Here is a 24,871-nt window from a genome sequence, read left to right as displayed (position 1 = left end):
CATGTATGCCTTCTGGATATAGGATCATTTTATAAAGTCTGAAATATTTTAAAGCAGCTGAAACCATTGATAGTAATTGGCTTTGAACCATTTTTAAGAATCCAAGAAAGTGAAACAATTGATTTATGATTTGACTGATTGCAACAGCTATCATGATTTTGTACATTTGTCATACCCTATCAATAATAATATTAACCTCTATTTAATAACTTTAAATACAGCAAACATATAAATATCAAGATTGTCATAGAATCAGAAACATGCATTTCAATGTAAACAATAAACAAATAATAAAAAAATAAAACAACAAACAAACAAAATACTGTAAATTCAGGAATTATTGCATGCATTTATTATTGCGATTTTGTCATTTTAGACTTAAAAATGCGATTTTAATTTTAACATTTTGTGAAAAAATCCAGTTAAATTCACATAAAATATTTCAAAATGTGAGTTTAAATTATTGCATTTACAACTCTGCGTATTTTTCACAATAATAAAAACCTCGCATTAATTTCTGAATTTACGTACTATAAATCACATCAAAACAGAAATAAATAAACATATATGATTTAAGTATAAAATCTGATAAGATTTCAAGATATGAAACTAATGCACGGAATGTAACAGTACACCATAATCTTGCATATAAGCAAAAAATAAAATGAGTTTGATCATTTTGATATACATTGCTCATTATCTCCATTGATTTGAAACAGCAGATATATTTGCATTGTTCTTCCACGGGGACTTACCAATGAGGCTGTCGTAGTAGATTTTATTATTGGTTGTGTTATAAGGTAAATAAAGTTCCAAACTGTTAATTTTAAATCACACGGTACATGTATTATGAAAATTCTAGTACATTTATAACATTAAATTTGAAGAACTTTCTGCTGATGATCATATTTATGTCATAGCTTATTAGACAAAATGTAAACTTATATATTCCCTTTAGTCTAATAGCATTATTGTGTTAAATAATTAAATGAGTCGACTCAATTCTTAAAATTCTAAAGATGTAAATAGACATCAGATAATTTTTTGTTGAACGTTGACTATACAGCAGGTTTAGAATTTTATGGGCATGATGAGATATATCCAAAACTTCAATCTTTGCAAACTTAATTTGTTAGATAAAATGAAAATGGTGTTACAACATTAATAATACATTTAGTATACAAATATCACAGATAAAGGACAGTCAAAAATGTAAAAATAATAACAAAGATATGAATGAGACAATTTATAATAAATATTGATCAGCAGTGACCTTGAACATATGACAAATATGACACAGCTCAAATACATGTAATTAGCAACAACTATTGGAACTATTTTTAACCAAGCATGATTTTAAAATTGTTATTTCAATAATGTCCATTGATAATGTATATTATTTTTACAACAAAGACCTCAGTGGCCAAGATATCTTACATAGTTGGCTTACATCCATGGCTGTTTTCACAAAAAAAGTCTTTTCTGTCACAAATAATTCAGGGTTACATTTTAGCAGATTTTACTTGCAATGTTGTTTTGCGTTAAGATCTGCTGTCTTTTTAGATTATGGCAGTCTGCATCTACAGTAACAATGGAATAACCAGGGGTTGGAGTTCTAGGGGTTGGAACACCCATTTTTTTGACGATCAATGCAATTGAATGGGGAAATACCCAGTTTCTCCCTGGTTGTACTTTTTAGGACACATTCTAGAAGATGAACAGACATATGACCCTGTGGTAACTCCCATCTACTCTTGATACCTAGATATTTACAAGTATTTGATTCAAATTTATTTAGTTATCTTCACTGCAATTGTAAACATAATCTACTATTTGCAAGTAAAATGTCTATTCAACTATATGCCTTATCTGTTAGATCTAGATAACTGTGTAAGATAACTGGTAAAAACAAAATAAAAAATACAAAGCAATGTATAACAGTCTCTTTTACAAAATCATTATCATGATGAAATAGTAAAGTTTTCACTAGTTATAATACATCTACAAAGGTCGCCCACAAAGGTTAAGTAATTACCGTTTCCCATTTCTACTGATAATTGTGAAATAACATTAGTTATTCTTTAATACATAGTTCCTACAGTTATGAAATGTTTATACAAGTTAAATAACTCCCATCTCTAATTGTTGAGGAATGTCAGTAATTCTGTAGTTCCTTGATGTTTTGATAGAGTTCTAGACATTGTGGATTAGCCAAAGCTCCTTTCTGTACAACCTCCTCGCCCATCATAGCCTTCCTTACAGCTGCCTCAACCTTCTTACTATTAATAGTGTACTGTAATAAACAAAGCACTAAACATATATACCTCAACAAACATGTAAATCAATATATGTATTACAATAAATAGGTATGTAATATTACACAAGTTTGGTGGTACAGTGTATTATAGTTGCTCTAACATCCAAATCTTTTAGATTCTAATCAATAGTTATCTCATTGGCAATTCAATCATACCACATCCCTATATTTATCCCCTATTCCAATATAATGAAAATGTTAAAGTTACGAATTGTATTTGTAGTAAGCTTTCAGTACAATTACTGCATAGCCAAGACAAAACAAACAAGTGTAACTGTGAGCTACTGCTCACTGATGATACCCCCGCCGCAAGAGGATAATATCAATAGTGTAAAAATATATAAATGTTCGGTAAACAAGAAGTTGTCAAGTGATGAATCTGAAAACACATCACATGGTATAGCTGATTTATATAAACCCTGAAACCAAATTTCAGAAATCCTGACATTGTAGTTCCTGAGAAAAATGCAACGAAAAGTTTCAACTTGGCCATCATGTGTAAAATGATACAAGTGGTCGGTAAACAGGAATTTTTCGAGTGATGAATCTGAAAATGTGTCACATGGTATAGCTGACTTACATAAACCCTGAAGCCAAATTTCAGAAATCCTGGCATTGCAGTTCCTGAAAAAAAATTGACGAAAATATTCATGGGACAGACGGACTGACTGACGTATGGACAGACTGAGGTAAAACAGTATACCCCCTTTTTCAAAGCGGGGGTATAATTAAAGATATAAGAATAGGTTAATAGTTTGGTTGACATAAATAAATCTTACTGGAATATCATCAATAGGTAATACAACAGTTGGTACATATCTAACACTTAGTTCATTTCTTATACAAGTCTTAATTCTGGTAACCAGTTCACTGGAGAAACTGCTTCCTGTGGCCATCTTGACAAACAGAACAACCCTCTCTTCAGAGTTATCCTTCTTCCTTTGTGCTACACAAACACTGTCCTGAATTTCTTTAAAGGATTCAACTGCAAAATAAAATATAATCCCAATGATATAGTGAACTGCCTGGAATATTCAATATTGGTATGATGTATACCAATGTAGCAATGCCTTTAACTAGTAGATCTACAGTTTGTAATGTAAGTGTGAATCTTAGTACAAACCAGAACTTACATAACCTCGCAAATGCTTTAGACAAAATTCAGTGTAGAGCATGTGAAAAATGTAGTATAACATATTCTTTAGTTTCTTTTTTAACAACTTAATAAATCTTTAAACATAAGGAAATATATTTTAATGGAATGCATTTTTAAGCCATCATTGTATGGCAATAAAAGCTGCTTGCTTGAAATAAAATTCCCCCACAAAAAAACATTCCACTGTTGGAGAAATACCCGCACCCCTATAGAGTATTACTAGATCTGAAGTCAGCAATTTTTTTTATTATACAAAAGTGCTGACTTCAGAGCTAGTAAAACTCTATAGGGGTGTGGGTATTTCTTCAACAGTGGAATGTTTTTTTGGTGGGGAAGTTTATTTGATGAGTCTTATGTAGATGAATTCACATTAGGCATACCAAATTATAAACGAGATATCTTTGATGATTTTTGTTCCCGTAATCTGTTATATTACTTGAAGTCATTGATTACAATTAATATGTCTGCATCTAAATCATGTGACAAAAATGGCTACTCCTACTTTTACATTGGGAAAACATTATTTTGTAAAATGAAATAGTAAAGGGCAGTGACCAACCAAAACCTTCCAGTATCTTTAGCCAGCAAGGTTATAATACATGTAGATGTTTTTTTACCTGAATTTTCGTGGGGGCGAGAACAAATTGCCAGTGGGAAATATACAAGCCCAATTATGGTACTATAGTTTAAGGACAAGAATTGCTGTGACATGCATGTCCAATGTAAATTGTTCATACTGTTAACTTATTATAGACTTACTAACCTACATTGTAGATTTCAGCACTACCAAATCTAACACCATTAGGATTCAATACACCATCACTGAAATAGATGTTAATAATGATGGTCATCTGATCATTAATACTTATAAAAGCATAGCAAGTGAAGGGTCTTATTACGTATTATCATCAGACTCTAACAAAAAAGAAAGTAAAAAAATGCTATCCTCATTGAGGCACTCCTTTAGTACTACAATGTTCAATTCATAAAACTGGACTTTTCCCTAAAATAACAATTTGATCAGTTTTCTATTAATATTTGTTCATTATTTGTTTATAATAGCAGATCTCAGTTTCTTACAAAACAAGTAATACTCTTGGTCATAATTTGTTAAAATGGGCAAGGAATCGTTTGACATGAGTACGATGACTGGTGCCACTAGGAATTGTTTGACATGAGTACGATGACTGGTGTCACTAGTGGAGCAACAACTAATTCCAAATACAGATGATCATCAACAAGCAATGTTATTAAAGAGTTTGTGCTATTCAATATTTAGTTTATTCTGAGTATTGTTTCGAGGACTGAAATTCATCTTTTCTTCTGGTTTTCCTCTGCAATAAAATACATTGGCTTACTTTAGTGGTATTATCGCTTCGTACTTTATTTGGCCTTTTTAACTTTTTTGGATTTGAGCGTCACTGATGAGTCTTTTTGTAGATGAAACATGCGTCTGGCGTATTTACTAAATTTAGTCCTGGTATCTATGATGAGTTTATTTATTCGAATGCACATGTAAAATGACTTTGGTGCAAATTTAAAATATTCATATCAATTTTGCCATTAGTAGCTTATTATTTTAAAAGAGATATAATCTGTCAACTATCATATTTCTTACCTTCTTCCTAACATAACAATACCACCTGTCTGACTATTGATACAGCAATGATCTCCATGTGCCCAGACACCTACAATTAATAAACAAATAACATCAAATCTAAACATTGAAAATTATCTTTTAAATTTTCTCAAATATCTAATATAAATCATGAACTTGATTTTTTCATCATTTTCAGTCTTTTCTTATTCAAGTTTCAATTTAATTTCCATACACATCTGGTAAATTTTACTCATATACATTGTTGCATGCAGTTTTGGGCCCTTTTTGTTTTATACATGAATGTTCTTATATATACAATAATCTTCATTTGTAATCAAAACATTTGGTACCCAATAATGATGATATTCTATATTATTATTTATATTATATCAAGTTTAATACCTGGAAACATTTCAAAGTAAGCCTTTTTGTACTTCTTTCCATCCAGATCATTCCAGAAAAATACAGGCATTGATGGAAATGGTTTGGTACAGACAAGTTCTCCTGCTTCATCAAAGACTTGTTTACCTACAACAAATTAAGGTTGTAATATATATCTTAGTAAATATTATAGCAAACAAAATGAAAATAAATATTTTTATTTAATATGAAGTTTTGAGGGATTTCTATTAGGTGTGATAAGCGTATGCCTTATGGCTCTGTAAATATTTAGTGTTTACTTCTTATTTAACAATTTAATCTATAGAACAAAACACTAAGAACCCATTATGACTTTAGTTAACCAAAAAAACAAAAAAAAAGACATCAAACTTTTTAATATATTTCAGCTTTCTAAGTGTGCATTAAAAACAAGCAACTGAAAAATTAATTACTCTTTGAATTGAACATTAACCAATGAGCTACCATTTCAAAATCATGCAGGTTCCTCAAGGAAGGAAAAATACTAATTCTTGAAGAATGAATTGATATATTTACCTTCTTCATCCCTGGTTTCTATGGCGCAGCCCAAATTAGGACCCTGGATCTCTCCTTTATATACTGGTACAGTCCAATTCTGACCCATAAAACAGGCTATTATATCTGTTCCACCTACACAAATAGAGAAAAGTATTCACTTATTTAAAATGTATGATGATGTACAGCATTATACTCATTTAAACACATGTTAAGGTGGTATAATAACACTACAGGGAGATAACTCTTTGAAATCAGCTGAAAATTTTAATCAGGTTCTTTTGTTAAGAAAATATGAAACTTATCAATGATAAAAATTTGTCGTTTGTCAAACTGCTATATATCCAACCAAATTTTTCTGATAATGTGTCTGGTTCAAGTTTTTTTAAATTTTAATGTTTTTGTCAAAGGGGCAAAGTAAATATTTTGTTAAAATTTAATGAAAATTAGACAAGCCAAATTAATTTTAGTTTGGTACCACCTTTATGTAAATGTCTATTTCAAAATATATCTTCAGTAAAATCTCTATTTTTATACTTCAAAAAAAGACAATTTTTACAGAAATTGTCAATTGTTTGATCTTTCTTAAAGTTTATCATCAGTACAGCTTCCTTCACCAATAAAAGCTAACCACAAAGAAATAGCAATATACTAGCTATAGACATGTTAAAATTGTTGTTAAACACCAATCAATCATATATTACAGCATTACATCTTGAAGATTAAAAGTATATAATAAACACAATTCAATAAATTAGTAAGCAATATATTACCTGAGATAGAAGCTAGGAGTAGATCTTTCTTTATATCTGTGTATACATAATCATATGACTGTGGTTTTAATGGAGATCCAGTAGATAATATGGCTTTCAGACTTTCCAGTTTGTGTGTTTTACCTTTAAAAACAATGAAATCAACAAGTAAGAAAAAATATAATTAAAAGTGCAAATATTAATTCATTTTTGTTTCAATCAAACTCATTTCTATGTGATGTACAGTCATAGGACAAAAGTCAGTTCCTCATTCAAAAAATGTCCTATCATTTCAACCAAAATAAATATTTTTCAAAAAAATATTACCAAGTAACTTTAGGTGCAATTTTTATAAAATAGATACCATAAGATGTAGAAATGTCTGAAATTTTATTGTTTATTTGGTCATATTTTTTTGTGAGGTTCATTTTCATTATCTTATGGGTTAAAAACAAAAGCAATTTTATATGTCAAATTTAATTTCAAATCTTTTCTCTCGATTTTGGTAAAAAGTACTTTTCAATCAAGAAATTATGTCTGTAACAGCTCACCTGGTTCTTGTGAAAATTAGTCAAGTACTTTAATACTATATGGTACATTATTATACAGGATACTTAATTATCATATTCACCTGGTTTTAATCCTCTATCCTCCATTACTGCTAACCATTTGGCACTTGTTCCTAAAAATGTTATCCTGAAATTCAAATGATCAAAATCTGCTTTAATATCAAAATTCAATGGAATACAAGTTATTTTTTCATTCTTTAGTTTAAACATATTTAATTATAGTGGATTGAAAAACAAGTTTTGCAACTTATATTAATCCCTTTCCACTTTGCGGGTGCGAGTGCTGCCTTGTAGCGGCATTAGCCTGCTCTTTTTCGAAATCTACAAGGGTGTCTTTAACGTGCAAGAGATATGGCTCTCTCTTAACAGGTCAGCCAATTATTGTCCCCTTCCGTCGGACAATCATCGTTTCCTCAAGACCATACACGCAAATGGTGTTCATTCTTTGCATGTGTTATTTGTTTACTTGACCATTGGGGTATTTAAATCTTGTTTTATTCGTGATATTCAAAACAGGCTAATTAGCATGAAAGTGTCTATGTTAAAACTTTTTTTTAAAATTCTAACAATGAACATCAATGTTAAACTTACTTCGATAAACACAACAAACCTTTTCTTGGATTTCAGCAGTATTGATAAGCCAACATATTTAAAAGTTTAATGGAGAATGTATGTTTTTATGCTAAAAATGAATATCCTTGATAAATACAATGTTCCTCAATCAATGAAAATTAGTCAATCCACATTAAATGTTTTTATCCCTGTTATCTAATTCACCTGACTCCATTGCGTATTCACTTGTACATTCAAGTGTGATTGTTTATTCACTCTAATTGACCATTGGTTCAAATTGGACCTTTAACTTATGTTATATTTTGATTGTAAAGTTACAACTTAAGTTGCACTAATTTCAAAAGCAGGAATAGTTTTCTTTTTTTTTATCAAACTACAGTATATATTCATTCGAAGCTCAGTTTTCAGTGTAGCTATATAGATATAGGAAGATGTGGTGTGAGTGCCAATGAGACAACTCTCCATCTAAATAACAATTTAAAAATTAAACCATTATAGGTTAAAGTACGGCCTTCAACACGGAGCCTTGGCTCACACCGAACAACAAGCTATAAAGGGCCCCAAAATTACTAGTGTAAAACCATTCAAACGGGAAAACCAACGGTCTAATGTTCGGTTAAGGAACGAATGAGAACATAATTGTGTTTAATTCAAACAATATTTTGTTGATTTACGATTAATCTCACATCTTTTAATTTATGTTTAACCTTCCTTTTCAACTTTTTGTGTATAATCTAATACAAACTCTAGTTCATATGAGCTAAATGATTATCAATCATTGGTCAAATCATTATATAATTTTTTGAAAAAATAATAATAACATTACCCTATTTCATCTATCAAATCCCACAGAACTGTATCTTTTGGTACCAGAGGTGAACCATCATATAAAACAATAGCAGCTCCAACAGCCAAAACTGATACCAACCAATTCCACATCATCCAACCAACCTATAATTAGGTCACAATATATAGGATACTATGACCATCAATACAGTGTTGAACTTGCATGTAAAGTATATTAAATCAAATAAATGAAAATAAACCTTTGAATAGATGTCTGTTTTAAATGTCTTAGAGAGGTGGATGTTATATAGACAACTGCAGAGGCTGATTTAGGGGGCCGGGAGTTCCGGGCCCCCCCCCTTTTGGGAAAATATTTGGTTGCTTATATAGGGAATCACTAAAGCGTGACTGGAGCAGGCCCCCTCTTAGGTCAGTCAGTGGGCCCACACTTATGAAAATTTCTGGATCCGCCACTGAACTGGATTACTTATCTTACAACCCCTTTCTCTAAATTTACATTCTGATCATAATTAAAAAAAATAAATATATAATATCTTTGCTTCTACCCTAGTTTTAGATTATACTATTTTCTGTCTTTATCATATGATGCCATCTTCATGTAAGATTTGAAGTGTTCAAATCCTTGTCTTCTATCTGTTGTTTTACATAGTAACATAAGCAATCTTCTAGCTTTTTCTATTGAATGATAAATCACATAAAACACGTTTTGTGCATAGTTATTGTTCTAGAAATTGCATAAAGTGAAACCAAATTCATAAATATTTGGTATTATGAATTTCAAAAATAATTTTGTACTTACCGTTGTATAATATAACATAATATCATCTCTATCCATATCACTTTGTATCACATGCTCCTCCATGTGCTTAAGTAATGTCCCCTAGAAAATATAATGTCGGTTTTACCAATTAAAATGAACAAGATTGAATAAATAGTAGCTGCTAATGAGATAACATAAATAAGAACTTCAGCTAGCACCCCAACATTATAGGTTGACTGGTGGTTGTTAACATATACAGAGGTTTATAATATATGCATTTTCAAGAAGGTATTAAACATGTAAATATGAATTACAGTACACCTCCTTAAATAATAATAATTTTGCATCATATACTGAAAAACAATAAAAATGTGCCACTACTGTTACTTTATTTGATGTGTCTATAATACACTTACCCCAACAGAGTGAACCATACATTTAGGAGCACCAGTTGTTCCTGAGGAGTACATGATAAACAGGGGATGATTAAATGGAACTTGCTCAAATTTTAATTCTGTTACTTCATCCGAGTTTGGTAAAAAACCTTTTAAAGCACATCTAAATTTAAAGAAAACATGCATTATCAAACAATAACTTTATTGACATAATACTTGATACAAGAGGCTGTTACAACGATAGCAAACGGGATTTATTAACATTTATTTGTATCCTGCCAATATCATAAGAACCATAACTGATGAACGGCGTAAGTCAAAATCGTCATAAATGAATTTGACCTCCATTTTGTCATCAGTAACAACATACTAAAATTTGGGAAGCTTTGGTTGAACAGTTCATGCGTAAATGCACAGACACGACTGGAAATGCCATTTTTCAATCTTTCAAGAACCATAACTCCTGAACAGTAAAAGTTAAAATCGTCAATATTGAACTTGACCTCCATTTTGTCATCAGTAACAACATACATAAATTTGGGAAGCTTTGGTTGAACAGTTCATGCGTAAATGCACGGACACGACTGGAAAAGCCATTTTTCAATCTTTCAAGAACCATAACTCCTGAACGGTAAAAGTCAAAATCGTCATTATTGAACTTGACCTTCATTTTGTTGTCTGTAACCATATATTAAAATTTGAAAAGCTTTGGTTGAACAGTTAATGAGTAAATGCACCGACAACATTTGGTTGCCGCCCGCCCTGCCACCCGGCCGCAGTACATCCCAAAATCAATAACCAACATTTTTGTCACAAAAATCCGTTTCAAAATGGAATCTTTACTCTTTTGAAGGCATTTAAAAGGGCACAAATGCCATTCTTACTGACAAGTGAAATAGATAAATAAAAATCTTAATTCACAATGTTTTTTCACTAAAATCCACCCTTCTCTTAACTTAATTTTGGGAAAATTGATTGACAAATATGGATATATGAAAAATTGATTTTGGATAAACAAAACTTGCAGCAATTTTAATCCCCAACCCACCCCCAAACTATTTGATTTAAGTTTTTTTTTATCCTACATTGATCTTTAGATGTTGTCCCTTATGATCTTTGGTTATGTATAATAAAACTGTGGAGAAAGTGGTATTATACTCATTAACATGATAAAAAAATAAACAACAAACTTACCCATTTTTTATATTAGACAAATCAAATAATGCATCTGGTACAAATGGTATCACAACAACTTTCTCTAATTCTGGTAAACCTGGAAAAAATAACAAAGATTTAATTGTATTGTTAAATGTTACTTTTATCTGTTATTAAAGTGTGATTATTTTCCATTTTCATTGTGTGGATAAATATGGATATAAAGTGTTTTTAAAGTCAGATGAAACAAGTGACTGGTGAAAAATAATGTTTATCCAATTCTTGAACCAATGCATGTACAATATACCATAAACTTAGGACTCTGTGCATGATTTTATTATTGTTTACGCATTCATATCTTATAATCGTAAAAAAGAAATTCTCTTTATCTGTTATGATGTGAAAACATGGCAGCTAATCAATTGTTGTGTTTTGAAACCGTAGTTAACTGATTGTCACCTTTTTAGTAAACAATCAACAAAGAAGCATGGAAATTGAGCACATGTATAATATGTACAATAAAATAATGTTTATCAATGACAGATCCATACATATTGCAATCACTGAATTTTTACAAGAAAGGTAAGGCTGAGTTCACTGTATACGGAAACATGCATATTGGTGAATTGTTTACTGGAAGCAAGCAATTAAAAAACAAGTTATTTCTTAAAATTTTTGACAAATTATATAAGTTTTATAATAAAAACTAACCATTAAGTTATAAAAACATATGCATCATTTTTTTTTATAATTTTAAGTTTCATATGACTTTTAGATGAGATAAAAAAAAATTAAGTCAACTATATTACATCATTTTAGCATAAACTTGATATTTGAGTATTCATTATGCTCTCTTCACAAGCTATAAGATCTTCACATTGTCTGGATTCAAAATTATCACTAGGCAACTTAAGGAGGTTACCAAACCCCTTGACTTAAATTAATTAGGCTCGTTTGTAATTTTAAAATTTTCACTTTGACCCTTTGACACATACATAAATTAAAAAAAAATCTTGAACTACACACTTTATTCAAAAATTTCATTAGATATATATCAGTTTGACAAAATCTTATTTTGATCATTGAGAAGATTAATATTTCCTTAACAATACAATGTAGAACATGTGTAAAAAGTTCAGTTAATTTTTACAGACATGACAGAGTTATCTCCCTGCAGTGTTATGTATCACCTTAATTCTTACCTTGTACAACCTGTGCAAGTTTATCTAAATGATTATGTATTTTCCCATTGTACCAGACTGCGTTTACACTAAAAATAACTTTAGGTCTGATCTGTGTGAATCTGTCTAAAACACCCTGCAAGATAAAAACACTAAAACTATCATCATATGCTAATCTCATTTTGCAAATCATTATTCTCAATACATTTGTTGCTGTATTCCTTTTTTTTAATTTATTATTATTATTATTTTGTACATAAATCAGGCCATTAGTTCTCTTGTTTGAAGCCTTTTATAGCTGGCTATATATGGCTCTGGTAACCTTTGATAGCTTTTATAGTTGTGTTTTTCTGTACTTTATGTGCTTCCATTTATTTGTATTGTATTTCTGTCATGTAGTGTTGTCATTTAATGTTATATATAAAATTGTCATAATAGCGGGAGGTTCGTCTGGCCACAAAACCAGGTTCAACACACCATTTTTTCTGTCCTGTACCAAGTCAGGAAAATGGCCACTGTTATATCATAGTTTGATTTTGTGTGTGTTGCGTTTTAGTGTTGTGTTCCGGTTGTGTCGTTGTTTTCCTCTTATATTTGGTGTTATTCCCTCAGTTTTAGTTTGCAACAAGGACTTGTTTTTCCTCAATTGATTTGTGAATTTAGAACAGTGGTATGCTACTGTTGCCTTTATTTGACTTATTGTTAAAGACTGTATGGTGAACTATATTTGTTAATTTCTGTATTATTTGTTCTCTTGTTGCCTAATTGGCAATCATATCACATCTACTTATTTTTATATTTGCAGTGATCGATACTCATGGTAACTTTATCTGACACAGGACAAACATGGTGGGAAGAAAATAAAAGATGGACACATAAACCAGAAAACATAATGCTACTTTGCTATTTTAGGCAGGGTATAAACATATCATACAGAGAAGCCATTATTTTCTTTTCAAAGTTCTTTGAATCATTTCTGAATATCTCCTACACTACCTGTACACCAAAATCTGGTGATGTAGAGCTCCACACAGCACCAATGCTGGCCACAGCTAACATAGCTTCTAACGCCTCACAACAATTTGGTATGTACCCTAATGAAAATAAGTTTTCTTCAATATTTATTATGCATTTTCGATAAGTTTCTACAGTATTGTTTCCTCGCTTGAATTGTTTTACATTTGTCATTTCAGGGCCTTTTATAGCTGACTATGAAGGCTTTGCTCATTGTTGACGGACGTACGGTGACCTATAGTTTTTAATATCTGTGTCATTTGGTCTCTTGTGGAGAGTTGTCTCATTGACAATCATATCACATCTTCTTTATTTATAGTTACAGTTTACAATACAATATCAGCAGCCATAGTCCATCAGCTTATGATGCATTATTTTTGCCAACTTCAATTTATGAAATAAAGTCATTTTTAAAATTGAATGTAACATTTGCAAAAAGTTAGTTTTTAAATAACATACAATTTCTGTGGATGAATTTTCAAATTTGAAATTCCATATTAATTTTATTGTAATAGTTCAGTGTTGATGCAATTAAATATTTGTGAAAGTTGTTGAATTTGATATTTTATTCACTTTGATACGTGTATGTGCCCTGTTTTCTTCAAATACATACCAACAACTCTGTCCCCTTTTTGTACACCCATTTTCTTCAGTGCTGTTGCATATTTAGTTACTGATTCTCTCAACTGTCTGAAAGTCATCTTAGATACACCAAGACCTTCTCCTAAAAAAATAAATAGTTAAAACTTAGTTGAACCTTCCAGATTTGTATACTATATATGCCCATGTCAATAATCAAAGCCGGTTAAAGAAATAACTGATTGTTTGTTCTGATATAATTGTCTGAACCCCGAAATTAATATTTGTTATTATGATGAATATCATTCGCTAAAGTAAAGATGTCTTCTATTTTTTTATTTTTAAATTTTTAAATAATCTTTAATGTTTATGATCCACTTACCTGTAGCAAAAACTGCCACCCTGTCATCATTGTATCGTAATATATTTTCTGTGAAGTTAAGATGACACCCAGAGAACCATTCCGGTATGTCTGCAATGTTTTTCTCTTCATCAACAACCTGCAAAAATTCAAATTGTTAATTTTCAAATTTTATTATTAAACATTATGCAACACCTATCACATTGATATAGAAAAGTTAGCTTCTTATGATTGATTGATTGTTTTTTAACTCCAAATTCATCACTATTTCTTGACTTAATTTTTCTTTGTGAGTGTCAGGAGAGAACCAGAGACCTCCAGCAGGAAAACTGACAATCCTAGTTGGAAACAAATGCACCTGTCAAGTGTAGTCTTAACTCAGTGTTAACAGGTCAGTGATCCAGTACATGTAATAGGACTACTAAGACATTTCTGCCACCAAGAACCAAGCTTACTTATGAAGGGTGTATATTGACTTTGATATTTCATGTATGTTTTATGGGGTTTTATTTGTTATTTAGCATGTTTAGTGTGCGCTTTATTTTTGTTTGTATATTACCCAAACATTTTCTCTCATAAATTTAAAATACCTGCGAGTAGGGTTGAGAATATATAATGTCTGTAAATTTGAACACTTCCTCCCAGAATTCACTGTAATTGTCACATGACCACTGATGAAATTCTTTGTATGTTTCTGAAAAGCAATAAAAATATGAATCACTAAAATATCCTGTAAGAATTTCTTTTTACATGTACATGTACTATCAGTTACTGAATTTCCAAAGTTTGATTTTATATCCTCTTGCTTACCACACAATGATTGACATGTCCAATGTTGCAGTCTAAAGGCTGTCTTGGAATGACCATAGATCAGCACAAAAAAACCTTCAGACATCAAGCAACAATCACTTTTTGATGTAACATCAAACTTTTAAAATTGTAATATCAAATTTTTATGGGCAACTACGGTAACCTCTCAACTTGTGTGATTTCTCAAATTAGCTGATACATTTTCATTAAAGTGTAAATAAGTATAATAAAACATTTTTTTAATATAACAAATTAATAGGTATCCTTCAATGCAACTGACAAATACCTATTAATTCGTTATATTAAACAAATGTTTTATTATACTTATTTTGTACTGTTAAAGTAGTTGTCATGGTTGTTATATTCTGTGTTTTCAATGCAGATCTCACAAAACATGTTTAACCCCACCACAAGTAAGCGCCTGACCCAGAAACTCTGGCCATTGCTAGTCTTGTATGTTTTTTTAATGAACAAGTCTAGTACACAATTTTGTTTAGGGGCCAGCTGAAGCCTACCTCATGGTGTGGGATTTCTTGCTGTGTTAAATCAAAGGTCCATTGGTATCCGTAAGCTATTTTCTGCTCTTTAACTGGCATGGTTGGGTTCTTGTCTCTTTGACACATGCTGTGCATGTTGGTCAATAGTTTTCTATCAGAAGCATCAATAACATTTATCATGACTGTTTTGACTCTCTATGTTTACGTAAAAAATAAATAAAAAGCTACTTTTAACAAACAATTATCTTTATTCATCGATATATAAACTTTGAAAATATGATTTTACATGTTTTATGTACCTAATTGCATTTAACAACGAAATCCACGAAAATTGTTATCCATTGAATGAATAATAATGAATCAAATATACAATGAATAACAAATTTTTTTCTAGGCTTGTATGCAGACTTTGGCAAAACTACTTAATTTAAATATCCACAAAATTGATACCCACGAAAATTAATGAATCCACAGTATCCTTTTTCAATTTCAATTTTAACTTGAAGAAGCTCGTGGGTACAAAAATTTCAGCAAAAAATTAAACATTTGTTTTTTCACTACAAATTTTTTATTTATAACACTATTAGTTTTTACTTTATGATACGGTACAAAAATGAACCAAATAAAATCGATTCGGTTTGGCCCAAGATCACTTTCAAAATGTTTAAATCATTGAAAAAGCTCCAAATTATCTCCCTTTGGTGCCAAAAAAACAGGATTTGTTTTTGATCGGTTATTTATTTTTGTAAACTGAGAGGACAGATTATTCTATTTCTGCATTATTGAAGCAAGATTTTTCATTTTCATTAAAGCAAGGGACAGATTATTCATTTTCACAACTATATTTATGATATTCGAAAACATACATTTTTAAAAAAATATTTGTTAATTAATGAGTTATACATGTATAGCAAGTCATTATGTACCATTTAATCAGAAAAGATCATTATCCCCTGCAGAAATTTTAAGATTCAAGATTTCATTCATAACCCCAGACACATACATTTTTTTTGTACTTGTGTACAATAGGACAATATAATAAACAAACATTTTAAGATAATACACAGTGAGACAGGACAAAAGAAATACAAATATAAACCAGATGCTCCGCAGGGCGTAGCTTTATACGACCGCAGAGGTTGAACCCTGAACGGTTGGGGCAAGTATGGACACAACATTGAAGCTGGATTCAGCTCTAAATTTGGAATGTGATTAAATAGTTGACACAGCATAGGTTTCTGACACAGAATGAATGTGTTCTAATGAACTTAAATTTTTTGTTTTCTCTTAGAGCAATTCACTATGCTGTTGAATATTAATCCTTTCAAAAAAATGTTTGAAGAAATTTTAATTTTATTTATGAAATTTCATTTCAAATGAGAAAATTGAACCCAATTTTTTTAATCACATCCCCCTTTCCCTTATTCCAAATTAATCTCAATTAAATTTCTAATGGAGTTTGCAACAATAACTACTCATTTAAATACATCATAAAATATTAAGATGTAAAAAAACTGCTTGTTATCACTGATGGGTAAAGATTATTTTAATTTATCAGTTGGTAGTAAAAAATGAATATACATTGTATATAACAAAGATTTGAGTTGATTCTGGACAAAGAAAGATAACTCCAATTAAAAAAAAAAATTGCTATTTCACAATATTGTGCAATTAGATATTTCTTGCTTACTATTCTGGACAAAGAAAGATAACTCTAATTAAAAAAAAATATTGCTATTTCACAATATTGTGCAATTAGATATTTCTTGCCATTGTGCAATACTGTGCAATTGAAAAGACTTGCTATTGCACAATACTTAATATAATATTTTAGATCCTGATTTGGACCAACTTGAAAACTGGGCCCATAATCAAAAATCTAAGTACATGTATCAAAGAACCCCAAGATTTCAATTTTTGTTAAAATCAAACTAAGTTTAATTTTGGACCCTTTGGACTTTAATGTAGACCAATTTGAAAACAGGACCAAAAATGAAGAATCTACATACACAGTTAGATTTGGCATATCAAAGAACCCCATTTATTCAATTTTTAATGAAATCAAACAATGTTTAATTTTGGACCCCGATTTGAACCAACTTGAAAACTGGGCCAATAATCACGAATCTAAATACATTTTTAGATTCAGCATATCAAAGAACCCAACCGATTAATTTTTTGTCAAAATCAAACTAAGTTTAATTTTGGACCCTTTGGACCTTAATGTAGACCAATTTGAAAATGGGACCAAAAATTAAGAATCTACATACAAAGTTAGATTCCGCATATCAAAGAACCCCAATTATTCAATTCTTGATGAAATCAAACAAAGTTTAATTTTGGACCCTTTGGGCCCCCTTTTTCCTAAACTGTTAGGACCAAAACTCCCAAAATCAATACCAACCTTCCTTTTATGGTCATAAACCTTGTGTTTAAATTTCATAGATTTCTATTTACTTATACTAAAGTTATGGTGCGAAAACCAAGAAAAATGCTTATTTGGGTCCCTTTTTGGCCCCTAATTCCTAAACTGTTGGGACCTAAACTCCCAAAATCAATACCAACCTTCCTTTTGTGGTCATAAACATTGTGTTTAAATTTCATTGATTTCTATTGACTTAAACTAAAGTTATTGTGTGAAAACCAAGAATAATGCTTATTTGGGCCCTTTTTTGGCCCCTTATTCCTAAACTGTTGAAACCAAAACTCCCAAAATCAATCCCAACCTTTCTTTTGTGGTCATAAACCTTGTGTCAAAATTTCATAGATTTCTATTAACTTAAACTAAAGTTATAGCGCGAAAACCAAGAAAATGCTTATTTGGGCCCTTTTTGGCCCCTAATTCCTAATTGATAGCAATATACGACGAAAATTTTTTCAAAATTTGCGGTCGCATAAAAAGAAGATGTGGTATGTTGCCAATGAGACAACTATCCACAAAAGACCAAATACATAGTAATAAGTATATTATAAAAGACAATTGGTATAATTAGATTTAAAAGTATTTTATAATTTTCTTCGCAAAATGAATCATTTATATTCCAAAGCAATATTGCATACATACATAGTATTAAAGTTAATATAGTTTGGTTTTACCTAGCCTCCTTTTAAAGTATTGTCAAACATATTTAGCCGAGCGGATCGAGGCCAAAAAATTTTTGAAGGGTTTTGGAACCGCTGAAGGCCCAAAAAGCTATAGACCTGCTGAGTTATTTATTTTCAAAACATTGCAAGTCAGGTTATTTATTTTCAAACTACCACAAACCATTTATTTTTTTGATTATCAAGGCTGAGTTATTTATTTTCAAAATCCTCCTGGGGTGGTTCCTGACCCAGGACAAAGGGGGGTTTCCAACTACATGTCCCCATTCAAATGCATTGATCATCCTAAAAAAGTGGGGTTCCAACCCCCGGAACCCTCCCTCTGGATCTGCGCCTGGGTGTTTAGAATAGAATAGAATAGAATATAGAATAGAATATTTTTATTTCCCAAATTACAGGGCCCATAAAGGGCATAAAATCAGATACAATTGATTTACCTAATTAGTAACAACAGCAATAATAGAGGCATATACATATATAATTGGAATATAAGCATTGGTCAGAATCAAGCTAAAAACCACATATATATTGTGAATAAAAGAATAATAAAATTACATTATACATGTATATGTATTTATTTTCAAATTATTTACTTGACTTAATGTCAGTGCTCATGCCTGATCTCCTTAATTCAAAACAGTCACAAATATAACAACCCAGTTTTTCCATAAGAGTAACATTTTCTTGGGTCAAGAGCCATACAAATTTAGAAGATTTATTTAAGTTTATAAAATTATAACAATTGTTAGAAATGTCTTGAAAAAAATCGTCCCTTTGAATATCATAAAGAGGGCATTCTAATAAAAAATGAAGCTCATCTTCAACTTTACCAAGTGAGCAATTAGTACAAAGACGCTCAGATCTTTCTATATGCTTTTTTGAATATCTGTCTGTTTCAATTTTTAAAGAGTGAGCACACTTAAAAATATTTTGGTTTGCCCAAACCCTACCCAAAGGTTGAGACAGTGGGTAGGTAGGTAGGCATTTTCTTTTTTTTTTTCAAAAAAAGAAATTGGAGTATCAGATGTTTATTAGTCTTCATGCCTATTTGATTAAAAAAAAAACTTCTTCAAATCAGGACAATAAAAGAATTTGAGTAGGCAGCTTTTTTTTGGGTAGGTAGCGTTTGGGCAAACAAACCTATTATTTATTATGGCCTAATTTACAAATTGACTGCCTTTTTTTGAAGTCCTGCAATTCTAAATATTTTTCTTTATTAAAACATTTTTTTATGGAAAAATAAGTACCAAGCTTCCCTTTTTCAGAGTTAATTGTTTGATACTTCAGTTTATTCCAAAATGTGACATAACTTTTACATAGTTTATTTTTAACATACTGACATAAAGAACCAATTGATTGGTCAAAATTTGGTAATTCAATTTCTCTCTGAATATAATCTATACTAGAATACCCTGTATTTACATTAGAGCTATATAACTGTTTACAACATATAAACGCATCATACATTTTTTGTATAATAGTCCTTCTGTCAAATGTTCCAGTCTATGACAATATTTTAACATTGATAAAATTATAGTAAAATACATAGGAAATCTACCAAGCTCTGACATTACAGCTATATTACTTGACTTTCTGTTTACACCAAGAATGTATTTCATAAATTTGGTGTGAGATTATAGAAGATATACAAATTTATGTTGAGAAAACAATCATAATTGTATGGTCTTTTAAGACTTTGTTGTTGATCAGGACACAAATGTGAAGTCAACCATGAAGGGTGTTTCAACTTATGTACATGTATAACTGGTTATTATTACACAATGTTAAAAAAAAATAGTTGACAGCAATCCAACAAAATAAAAAAAAATATATATTTATTAAAAAACATAAGTATTGTGTTTTCGGTTACAAAATCATCGTCTTTGTCTTATATTTCAATCATACACTAGATTAATGAATATTGATCATCACTTATTGATGAAGACAACAGTCAACTACAGTTAGCTTATTGGTAAAGATAATCTGACGAAAAAGTCAAAATGAAAGTAGAGATTTTTTCTGACACTCACTTAAATTCACTGAATATTTGTCATTGATCAACTTCCTAAGCTTGTCTATCTTTGTATTTTCAGAACATTGTGGTTCCCATTTGATTGGCGGAACTAAACAACCCGAGTCACCGGCGCAATCCATTTTCTACTTCAGAGTACAGTTTTGTTGATGTTCACAACGTGTCTTATGGAGTCAAATTGCATCTAAATATTTTTACGGCGACTTCCGGTTAAGTTGTAAAATATAGTGCATACATACAACTTGGAATGAATGAATGTTACAGTTTACGAATTATTTTACTTAATAAAAGGAATACAAAATTGTTTAAGTTTTTTTTAAAGTCTTCATTGGGATTCTATGAAACATATTTTCACTTTATACAAAGACAAGTGGGTAGTTATATCTCGGACCATTTTCTCAAGATTTCATTGGTTACATCAGACACACCTCTCATGTGCTGTAGTTTTGACATTTTGACCTTTTCGAATTTTCATATGCGGGGCATAACTATTTTTAAAAGAGTTCCAAAAAGTAGCCGCAGGTTGAATGAATACAATAACAAAACAAATTGCATTTCATTTCGTGGATGCCATATGAAACTGTTAACGTTACCACTGTCAAGTATTTTGTAAAGGCAGCTCAGTGAGGAATATAACTTGAAACTTTTCCCACAGATCTATCTATGGAAAGCCAACGGGGTCAACATTCTTAATTCGTAACTTGTCGATTCGTAACTTGTAGTTGTGTAATTTCTAAATTGTTAATTCGTAAATTTACGAATGAAGCATTATGAAATTGCACAGTTAACGTGACGGTACCCAAATTGCACCTATTTTGACAGTTTTTTCACCTACGTTTTTTTATGATCAAGAAAAAAATGTCCATACTGTGTTTATTTTGTAGCCCTATCCTTCTTGATTGTATAGGTACACCAATTTAAATTTTAATCCATATTCCATATTGAGTCATTGAAAAATGGGTTTGAATCAACCTCCAAACTATCCATGATTCTGTAATGAGGAGTACCCAAATTGCATCCATGCTTAGATTCACATCGTCAAAAGTCTAATAACCGGGCTTTTGTTTAATTTCTTCAAATATTCTGAACAATTGGATATTTGTCCATGCTTACTCTTCATTTTTACGAAATGGATACTTATAATATATTGTATTTGCTAATTTTAAAAAGATGACGTTTTGATGACGTCGCATGGTGACGTTTTCGTACATTTTGCTTTTTTCAGTAAACAGTCCATCTGTTGATAAAAACTATGAACGTTTTATGTATATCTAAATATGTTTTCCTGTGTTGAAAGATGTGCATAGTATCAAATCATAAAAATACAAATTGTTTAGTCTCTAGGAAATCTTGTAAGATTTTTGTTGCTATTTTTTTCTAAATAGGTGCAATTTGGGTACCCTTGTGACGTTACGCACGTTATTGGTGCCACTTAGCGTTACACGACGTTCCAAATAAAAAGACGATTTTGAAGTTGTTCCACGAAAAGTTTTAAACGTTGACCTCATATTCTACTCATGTGAAATGTCGCTTAAAGTACAGAGATTTTCGAAGTTGCTTCTTTATATGGTTTTATTTTTTCAAGCCGGTCCAAATACAAAATTCCATTGAATTTGAACAAAATTTTAATTAAATGAACAATTTTTATTTTTTCCGAAGAATTACAGATGCAACAATAACACAAAATAACAATTTGATGTCTTGTTAAATGATTGAAATATATATATATAAAAAAAGTGATGTGGTATGATTGCCAATGAGACAACTCTCTACAAGAGACCAAAATGACACAGAAATTAACAACTATAGGTCACTTTACGGCCTTCAAAAGCAAAGCCCATACCGCATAGTCTGCTATAAAAGGCCCCGAAATGACAACGTAAAACAATTAAGACTAGAAAAACTAACTGCCTAATTTTTTTAGCTGAGGGGTAAAATTAAGAAGGTCTCACTTTTGTTTGCATTTCCTTTTTCAATGTATCTTGCTTTTATAAAGTGGGGGTGTGGTCATTAGTAAGTTTTCCCTTTGTTATAGCTCCGGGACCTTGTTTTTATGGAATATCCGAGTTAAATATTTCGACATCTTATATCCTTGAAACAATGCAGATCTACATTTAAATGCATATTGAACGAGAACTTTATTTTATATAGATCAGACCATTTCATGAAATTATGTTATGGCAAATATGCAAGAAAAGTCGTATACAGTTTAACGTTATTATAAAGCGAACGTCAAATTACAGTACGGGGACATTTCATTGGACATCTTAGATCGTTTCCGATTTTCTACCTGCAACTCAAACAAAAGAACATATCATATCATTTTAAAGAAAATTAAATGTATTTTCCATTCATATCAGTTAACAGGTGATAAAAATTTGAGATATAGTAGAATTTCGTTGGATAAAAAGCCTCTGAATTATTCTTTGTGTTATTTTGTCCATCGGGACATTTTATTGGACACGGGGAAAATGACGGTGTTTTTAAAATAAGACCGCAGTTACATAATGATGACTTCAGATAGCTTCCTCGGAACATGTATAACTCTTCTGATATTATTAAAATCCATTTTCGTATGTTATATATTATGAAATTGAAGACCGAAAGTTTTTTTACGGGTTGAGCAGCAAATTGGGACATTTTTTCTCTTTTTTATTTAAACTTTTCTGACGATCTTTCTACTCTTATAGTTAAAAACGTCTATTACTTTATTTAACGTTAAATGTATACAATATAGTTGTAAAATTTTAAACCATTCTACTTACTAATGAATCCGCACTGGGATTTCAAAGACGCACATAAAACAAAATTGTAACAGCGGGACACCCTTAAAATGACGTTATAGGCATCGAAATGAGCATTTTTTTCGTAAAAAAAATACACAAAGCACAAATTCATCTATGTTATTGAGTTCTATGGTTTATTTCCTTTCGAATGATATGCATAACATGACTATTTATTGTATAGGATAAGAGCTTGAATTTGATTAACCCGCCATCTAACCCACATTTCCAAAGTGACACCAATATCGTGCGCAACGTCTATGTTACAAGTAACAAACTGACAATTTACCAATTAAGAATGTTGAAACTACAAAGGTACAAGTTACAAATTGACAATTTACCAATTAAGCATTATGAATTTCACAGTAACAATTTACAAATTAACAATTTTCGAATTAACAATTTTGAAATTACACAACTACAAGTTACGAATTAAGAATTTTGACCCCGTTGGCTTTCCATACAAAGGTACATTAAAAGTTACAAATTGACAATTTACCAATTAAGCATTATGAATTTCACAGTAACAATTTACAAATTAACAATTTAAGAATTAACAATTTACAAATTAACAATTTACGAATTAACAATTTAGAAATTACACAACTACAAGTTACGAATTAAGACTGAGTTTGACCCCGTTGGCTTTCCATAGTATGAGGATCTCAATTAAGAACTACATGTAGGTCCTTACTCCCAGTTAACATTTTATATTATAACATAATTATATTTTTATTATATCAGAAAATTTCAATTTTAAATCTACACTGGAAATGTCTTCCCACAGTGACATGAAAATTTCCGTATATTCATATCCAGTTTAAAGTACACAGACTCAGATCTGTGATTCTTTTCTAAGCAGAACCAAATACATTGTACAATGAAAGTTCAAACCATGTACTGGATTCCGAAGCTGCACATAACTCATTACAAGCAAAGAATTATTTCGTCCTTTATAAGCTATTGTTACACTACTTAACTATGTATTCTACTTACTAGTACACTTGGTACACACAAAAACCGGATAATAAGTCGTGCAAATAAGGCCTTTGAAAATAGTGGAATATTGGAATGTGAAGTACTTGATAAATTGCATGCTTATAATTTGCGATTTTGATTTTTCTACCCTATATACCACTTTGCCTCGTAGTCTTACATCTAGCAACAGATTACTCCATGTAGCCATTTACAGTTTAGGTTGACAGGCGGAACAAGACTTGATATTTTGACAGAGTCATGGACAATTTTTTATGACAATAATAACATGATGGAAAATATGTCCTGCTTATCATATCTTAAACCGTATATCATGCAAAACGTTTTAAAAGTCCGAAAAGGTATAGTATTTAACAGGCGAATTTTCAGCCATATAAATACATACAGTTTTCCGAGAGACAGTTCTCGTACTGATCTCGACATCGGCAGTGTCATCATTTTTTTAATGTTTGTAATCAATGATATTTGGTATGCATTTGTATTGGCATTTATCTTATTTCCGTGAAGAAGTGTTGTC

General features: G+C 30.7%; 1 protein-coding gene across 1 annotated transcript; it reads right to left on the bottom strand.

The window, feature by feature from the left end:
- Window positions 1-1,710: 1,710 nt before the first annotated feature.
- LOC134681008 (acetoacetyl-CoA synthetase-like) lies at window positions 1,711-20,745 on the bottom strand. The gene is made up of 18 exons (XM_063540352.1): window positions 20,574-20,745; window positions 14,725-14,828; window positions 14,156-14,273; window positions 13,808-13,918; window positions 13,177-13,274; window positions 12,202-12,316; window positions 11,039-11,117; window positions 9,866-10,007; window positions 9,489-9,569; window positions 8,709-8,833; window positions 7,372-7,436; window positions 6,762-6,884; window positions 6,010-6,123; window positions 5,476-5,601; window positions 5,092-5,161; window positions 4,237-4,295; window positions 3,097-3,302; window positions 1,711-2,293 (listed from the first exon to the last, which is right to left on the bottom strand). Exons 1-18 carry the CDS (start codon window positions 20,695-20,697, stop codon window positions 2,156-2,158), a joined length of 1,998 nt encoding a protein of 665 aa, XP_063396422.1. The 5' UTR covers window positions 20,698-20,745; the 3' UTR covers window positions 1,711-2,155.
- Between the last annotated feature and the right edge of the window lie 4,126 nt (window positions 20,746-24,871).

The sequence above is a fragment of the Mytilus trossulus genome, chromosome 8, assembly GCF_036588685.1.
Source record: "Mytilus trossulus isolate FHL-02 chromosome 8, PNRI_Mtr1.1.1.hap1, whole genome shotgun sequence".
NCBI lineage: Eukaryota > Metazoa > Mollusca > Bivalvia > Mytilida > Mytilidae > Mytilus > Mytilus trossulus.
Note: the sequence above shows the minus strand (reverse complement) of the source record. Positions and strands in the feature narration are given on the sequence as shown.